General features: G+C 36.7%; 1 protein-coding gene across 6 annotated transcripts; it reads right to left on the bottom strand.

Moving 5' to 3' along the window:
• Positions 1 to 1632: 1632 nt before the first annotated feature.
• Positions 1633 to 7184, bottom strand: LOC118048671 (high mobility group B protein 15). 6 transcript variants are annotated; one of them, XM_035058441.2, is made up of 7 exons: positions 7020 to 7184; positions 5596 to 5807; positions 4687 to 4765; positions 3658 to 3820; positions 3462 to 3581; positions 2507 to 2907; positions 1633 to 2412 (listed from the first exon to the last, which is right to left on the bottom strand). In XM_035058441.2, the coding sequence occupies exons 2-7, from the start codon at positions 5775 to 5777 to the stop codon at positions 1954 to 1956; spliced, it is 1404 nt and encodes a 467-aa protein (XP_034914332.1). In that variant the 5' UTR covers positions 5778 to 5807; positions 7020 to 7184; the 3' UTR covers positions 1633 to 1953. The 6 variants fall into 6 exon arrangements, with proteins under 6 accessions (XP_034914332.1, XP_034914331.1, XP_073261737.1 ...); XM_035058440.2 differs by lacking the exon at positions 7020 to 7184 and adding an exon at positions 6216 to 6512; XM_073405636.1 differs by lacking the exon at positions 7020 to 7184 and adding an exon at positions 6258 to 6512.
• Between the last annotated feature and the right edge of the window lie 267 nt (positions 7185 to 7451).

The raw sequence follows: 7451 nt of genomic DNA, 5'->3' as shown, positions 1-7451 counted from the left end.
AGATTGTATGTAAGTTTGGGTTCGCATAGGTTTGGAACCTTGGAGGGGAACCTTGCCTATGTGCCGGTCATGGATCCGGGAATCGGGTCGTGACACGTACCATAGCCCATAGGCAGTTCTTCAAGCTTTCTATATCTGTTTTAAGCTAGAAGTCTACTGTTTCTTCTCTATCTTTTGAAAAAGAAAAAAAGTACGTTATTCTATCAAGTCTTAATCAACCACATCATAGCTGATGCATCAAGCAGAAGAGGTATGCTGCCCAGCTGCCTCCTCCATTGTACATCCATGATGTGTGGTCCTCAGTGGCAGAAAGCACCGAGTTGCAGAAGCTCACATTTCATTTCATGGGACAAAACAAGGAAAAAGCACTGCTATGCAAGATTAGCAAGTTAATGTCTTGCCCTAAAAGGGCTATCTTGAATCAGACGTCGAAGATCAATAGTACACCTTGCTATGGGTTTCCAGTACAGCAACCTGCAGATATTAATGGCTCCCAGCCAATGAACTTAAATAAGAAAGATAAGATGGTAGTACAGTTGTACCGTTTTAACCTCCAAATTATAAAAGAGCAAATATTTGACCACTCGAGATTTTTATATTATTGGATTTCTATATTTTAAGCCATATAATCTAATAATCATATAAAAAAATACAGTTCTAAAAAAGCATTATAAAAATATTCTCTCTTCTCAAAATAGATTAAAACTAAAAAGAGAAATAATTATTTATAAATTTAGAGTTATCTATTTAAGATATACAAATAAAAAAATATTCAAGTTTCTGTAACAATAATTAAAAGAAAAAAAAAACAAGAGGAATATCTTATCAAGATATGGAACCTCTTGGATTACGTCTAGGCTTGGATGAAACTATGAACATCTGTCGTCTAAAAAGAATACATGGTAACTAATGCCATAGTTTTTCTCTCAGCAGATTTATTCATGTTCCTGTTCTGTCAACTGTAGTAGTTTTGGAATGTGACATTCAGTCCAGATTCTTGCAGCAGCAGGCATTTAAGCGATGCGACCTAGCTAGCTGCCTGGAACACTCCTTGTGTCTCCCTGTTTAACTCCCATTGGACAAATTCTCAAAAAGAGTGTTCCACTGGACAAAAATGGCAGGCCCCTTCTACCTAAAGATGGAAATGCAATCCTTTAATGCAACAGAGCTACAAATGCAGCTGAAGTTGCCTCAAGGCAAGATGGGAAAAGATGGCCCACTAGATAAAATTGACAGCAATGCTCGATATTTCCACCGACAAATTTATTCGAGTTATAGCATTAAGTAGGATAAAATTGAACATGAACTGGAGCTTACCAAGCATACTTCCCAGCTTGAACTAGGCAGAAATTTGCAGTCAATAGTGAAATGCAGCTGTCAAGGGATATGCATGATTCTGGAATGGAATGCAGTAGGAAAGGTATCAGCTCAATAACCTATGAAGGCAACACTTCACTGTCACATTTATGAACACAGACAAGATGGGATGCGAGCCATTTTTATTAGGCATGTAAATCACACACGCTTCGAAAGTTAACGAAAGAGATTAGCCATAATCCACTAGAAGCCATATTTCTTAAGATTATCAGACTATTTCCACTCAACATCACCTCCTCACATTTCACTGAATAATTAGAGTAACGAATCATACATTCATAAAATATTAATCCAGGAAATGCAATTAGAGCATAGGTTTACATGAAACCGCAGTGTTCAACAAATGCATCAAAATTTCTCCTGACTTCAAAACTGTCAGAAGTTAGATTAAGTTCCTTCTCCGCCCTACATCATGACTAACACTACCTTCCATAGCAAGCAGGCTTCGAAAAACAAAAGGGAACGAGTTCTAGGACAATTAACAAAACTAAAAGGCAAAATTATCATATGTAGTTGTACCATAAAGAAGTAAACCTACATGATCAAAGTGTAAATCCTACTTCATGGTAGAGAACGTCAATGTTTGCCGCCATGTATGTTTTCTTCCAGAGTCTGTACAGTAGTCTCCGAGTTTTCAGTGGCTGGGTTGCCAGGCTTCTCAACCCCCTCATCTTTAACATTTTCTTCCCTCTTAGATAGTAGCTTACAAGGTGTTACCTCAGCTGAAGTCTCCACATCCATGTCGCCAGAATCAGCACCCAATCCCTCAAGTGGAGAAGCTTCCATGTCCAAATCTTTCTCTGCAGTTTTATCTTCAGAATCACTTTCACCAGAACTACTATCATTTTGAGGAGAGCCCCCTCCAGTTTCTCCAGGACTAACATTCACTTCCACCATCTCAGTATCTTTACCTGGTAACCACTGCTGCAGTGGAACCGCATCACTAATAACTTTCCCCGTTCTCAATCTCTCCCGATAACCCTCCATTTCTATTTTGTATCTTTCTTTATCTTTAAGAGCTTTATCCTGATAAACCTGGTCAGCAGAGAAATCAATGAACTCAAAAGGTTAATCAGGAGAAATGGAACAAAGGAAATGGAATCATACATAAGATGTAAAAATTTCCTACCGCTTTTTGGGAATCATTTATTTTGTTCCATAGCTCACCAATCATCCTACTGATCTCTCTATCCTTCCCTGGGTAAAGTGGTTTGAGTCTTGCATGCTGCTCAGCAAAGAAGAAATTATAGCCACTTCTATTAGGTTTTGGATGAGCAGGGTCCCTTCTTTTTATCTCACTTTTCTTTCGGCGGCGCCGGCGGCGTGTACCTGGTACAGCTTGTGTATTACCACTATTGTTGGCAGGCACACTACGAGGCTGTGGCACTTGCCATGACTCGTTCTGTGGCGCCTGATAAAGAACACCTTTGAGTTTCTCTGAACCTACCATCACAGTAACAAGATACCCACTCTCGAATTTCCCATCAATTACCCCTATCACTGAACTGCTTGCAGATGATCCTGGCATTGCTACAACAGTAAGAAAGACAACCGCACTTGATTAGAAAATTCAACCAGCTACATTTCAGAAAATTATCACTCAGAAATAAATACATGTAAAAGAAAATAACAAGCAGGCAAAATCAGATTGCAAATGCATCTGAACCAAAATCTAGAGTACAGCATGGACCGTTGGTTAAATTAGCATAGAAGACATGGAAAAAGAAACAACCATAGGGAATTTTAAGAAACAAAACCTGGAGAGATCTAATGCATTGCTGCAACCTTTTTTTTTTCATTCTGGTTTTTTACACAATAACAGATCTATCAACCAAATTTTCAGAATCATTTTCCACCAGAAATAAAAAAAAATATTACCCATGATAATAGTGAAGCATTCTACATATTCAGAAAGCAACCATTTTCAAAGCCTATTGAACATTCAATTTTTTCTACATAGCATCCAGAATATTGACAAATTTTTCAGCAGATAAACAATTATATTACAAGTGAGAAAATATTCCAATCCTAGATAAACCTTAGAGAAAAATGACAGAGCGGCAGGTTTAAGACAGAAGAAAGACCTCTACACAGCTCTGGAATGTTTGCTGTTTGTTGTTTGACTGCAGCAGCTTGGTATTCTGGTGACGGCTGAACAGTCACTTGAGCTGGACATTGTGATATCAATGAACTCTGCAAAGGAACTGCACAAAATATGGTTTTGAAATATAAACAACCCAAATCAAGTTTTGAAACAGGGGGTTTCTTCAGTGCACTGACCAGGAGAGGCAGGGCTCCAACTCCGTGCTTTGAAGTAGTAAAGTTGTTCATAATGTTGAAGCAAGGAACCATAGTACTTGCGCAGCACAAAAGATGCATTTGTGGCAGTAGATGGAAAGTTGAAAACACCAGTCACTTCTTTCCATCTTCTCTCTCTAATAATCTGCAAATCCATTATGCAAATCAATGTAACTGCACGACTGCATAGCTGATGTTTTAGAAACAATTTACTCTTTCTTCATTAGAGATCATTATTCAATCTCAAGTAAATTTAATCCAGACTTCCTTCTTCCTACAAGCAATTAGATTCCACTTTGACATAAAGTAACATTTTGGACATAAGTTTTGAAACAGCCACAAATTGCATTGCAACAATCAGGGTTTCAGTTCGGTTCAGTGGAGGGAGTTGAATAAGCCCTATAACCATGTATCACCGGTTACACCTTATCAATGGCTGTATCTTGCAGAAAGTCAGAAGTCAATGTCAAAGTCACTGGAGAACCAAGAGTAGATCCAGCTAAAATGGGCAAGTATATAACATCTTTATTATTCAATATTACCAGCTAATGGCTTGTGCAAAATCAGGTAATTAAAGGCATTATTTGAAAAACATTATGCGAGCACAACATGCAGGAAACATATCATTTTGACATCGCAGCTGCAATAACCTTTTTTTGAGAAACAGGAAGCAGTCTTAAGTATCCAAAGGAAGATGAAGCAATGATATCTTTTAGAAACATACATGCACAGATAAGCTTTTTGTTGTTTGGAAACTTAAGGAATATAGATTGCATATGATCCACATCAAAGCTTTACAAAAATTATCTGCAAGATTTTATATGACGTCTGCAATAGGCATTTTAGTTTCATGACAGTTAAATAGTCTTTCAGGAAACTTTCCATGCATCAATTCAGGAAGCAAGACTAAGTGCATGCCCGAATTTAACCCGAACTCGTCCATTTACACAATTTATGAACAAAACTATCCAAGAAAAAAGAACCACACAACTAAAAGCAGTTTCATGCTACCTTCTCAATGCCCCCTCGAGATGTTACCTCCACAAAAAGCCGATGCAAGTTCAGTTCCTTACCCCCTATTATAGGGATCCTGCAATTGAAATTCAAATTTAGGAATGCAATGAAAGGACAGATCCATGTCTAAGAAGCTATAATTTGTGTTCCCCTCCACTATTATAATAAATCAGTTCTTCACCAGGAAACTCTAATTTAAAGCAACAACAGTTTGAAACTTTATAAACTCTCGGGTTGAAAACACAATCATTTTTATAAACTTTCCTTGCTGGGTTAATTAAGAACATTGGGCCAGATTCAGGAAATCACTACATGCTTCGACTATTTGCAGTCAGTTTAAAAACATTGGGCCAGATTCAGGAAACCTTTTGTGTTTACCTTTGCCTTGCAACTTTAAAACTATCCAAAATCTACCAAAAATGAAAAGCTTTTACCATCATTTTTCTGATCATTAGAAATTAAATGTGCAATTAGCACCTCTCCCTTGACCTTCCAACTAACTTTTAACAACCACTATATTAAGATTATCTACAACTAACAGTCTAATAGTGGAAAAAAATTCTAATGATTGACCTGTGTAGATTAAACGAGTTTATGAGTACAGTTGCTAACAAAAGTGCCTTGCGATAGAGCTCGTAAACCCCTGCCAAATATGGAGAAGTTGGCATAACATTTGCAGGTAGCATTGATATCATTATTTGAAAACTATTGTTGATAAAAGTATAGGAACAGGACCGTGTAACATGAACACAAAGTGCAGAGAAAAAGAAATGATGATAAGAGTACTAGCGCATACATTTGATCCTAGCAGCATAAACACGGCGTCCAAAATTACATACGGTAGACCATCAAAACGCAAAATCCATAAGTTGAAACAATACTAATCACCAATGTGAAGAAGCTTACATGAACTTGGTTCCCATGGCAGCATGGAACTTCTCCAAAGTTTCCATAAAGAGTTTAGAGCTAACTATAACATCCTCGTATGTGGCCCCCGGTGCTGGATATTGAACATAGTTCATAACTGGTTCTTTCATAAGCGTTGGACTCTGCTTGGCACAAGAAGTCGATGCCATCGCCAACTCCATTTCAGTAACCCCACATCAGTTTGTCCTTCCCTATAAAACCATTAGAAATTGTCCTATTCACACACCTCACTACAGACAAGTTCAAGTAAAAAATCTAACTATGAAAAGAGACTGCACAAAGAAGATAGAGTTCAAAGAGATCAACAAACAAACAGAACTTGCAGGTGAAAGTAAGAGCATGCAGAAGATGGAATAAAAAGGAACTCATCAAGGATATTGCCAAAAAGCACAGCTTTATCCCGTGCAAAATCCAAAAGGTTAAACTTTAAAGAAAGGCCATGGTTTCAAGAGATGCTGGAAAACCCTTTTAAGGAAAACATCGAGCAGAATTTATTAAACATTAAATCAACATGCAGATAGCAGTTGAGAATAGAATTTAAAAAACAATAATACAGTCAGAATCATAAGAAACTTAATTTGATGTTCATGAACAACAACCTCAGTTGATGCAATACAAAGCCCAAGGCAAGTGACAGGTACATTATGATAGCTGTCAAGGCCATGATGGATGTAACAAAAAGATCATCAAAGCTCAAAGCTCAGATTTCAGACTTTTCAAAACGCTTACACAGAGACCAAAAAGGTGACACCCCTATAGGCTCTAGTAATAATAAATACACGCAGATACCAAAAAGTCTTAGCTTTTTCTCAGATGTACAGGCCTATAATGCTACCGAAGCAGCAGCTATTTCCTTGCCTGACATTCTAAAGATATGCTGGTCTGGTCGCTTGCATAAATGAATGTACATGAATATATATATATATATATATATATATATATATATATATATATGCATATCTTATTATGTTAGTACATGTAATGCTATCCTCTAGTTTCTTTTTGTTATCTGTTGCAGTTATCTGACACAGTGTTACAGAGCCCAGGTGGGGTTCTGTGGGGTAGTTGTCTATCAATCAAAGAAAGCAAACCCAAGGAGGAGCAAATCCCACCTTTGCTTAAAAGACCCATCTTTGAATTTCAAAATCAGGACTCAAGGACCAAAACTCACTTGATTTCTTCTTTAATGGAGGACAAAAATATGCTTATATAAAACTAATGAAATAGAAATAATACAATAATGGGTTTTTTTTATTTGTTTCGGTGCTTAATTTAATGTGAATTAACAATGTATTTAATTACTTTTCATAGTAAAAGAATAGAAACCCAGAAGCAGATTTAATATTGTATAAGCACACAGGAGATTTTAAGGAAATAAAATAATAAAAAAGAAAAATACTTACCTACAGTGAGAGAGAGAGGGAGGGAGGGAGGGAGATGCAAAATGAAATAACAAAATAGGAGGAGGCCCTTTAACACTAAACCCTATTTAATTAACCAAGATAAAAGAGAGATTATCATTGTATAAACTATGTTTATCTCTCTCTCTCTCTCTATCTTGATTATTCTTTGTATAGGGATAAGCATGGATGAAGATGAAAAACCCACCTCATATACCTATACGGTTTCCAGCCTTCATGTGTAAAATCAAGGGTGCTAGTGCGGTTTTCATGTCATAAAAAATGATATACGGTGGGTGACCAAATCAAAGGAGCTAAAAATGGGTTTCAATAATTATGGCAATATAGTTAGATATCAAGTGCAAATTAAACATGTTTCTGAATACGTGTTAATGTTATTTTTTAAAATGTTTTTATTTTAAAATAATTTTTTAT

The sequence above is a fragment of the Populus alba genome, chromosome 17, assembly GCF_005239225.2.
Source record: "Populus alba chromosome 17, ASM523922v2, whole genome shotgun sequence".
In the NCBI taxonomy this organism is placed as follows: domain Eukaryota; kingdom Viridiplantae; phylum Streptophyta; class Magnoliopsida; order Malpighiales; family Salicaceae; genus Populus; species Populus alba.
This window is presented reverse-complemented; position numbering and strand designations above follow the sequence as displayed.

Excerpts from the sequence above, each read along its gene's own strand:
- LOC118048671 (XM_035058441.2), bottom strand. The coding sequence starts at position 5,777 with ATGGAGTTGGCGATGGCATCGACTTCTTGTGCCAAGCAGAGTCCAACG. Across the intron at positions 3,582-3,657 it reads TTGGAGCCCTGCCTCTCCTG|TTCCTTTGCAGAGTTCATTG; the intron begins GTCAGTGCACTG and ends TATTTTGTGCAG. Across the intron at positions 2,413-2,506 it reads TAAATGATTCCCAAAAAGCG|GTTTATCAGGATAAAGCTCT; the intron begins GTAGGAAATTTT and ends TCTGCTGACCAG.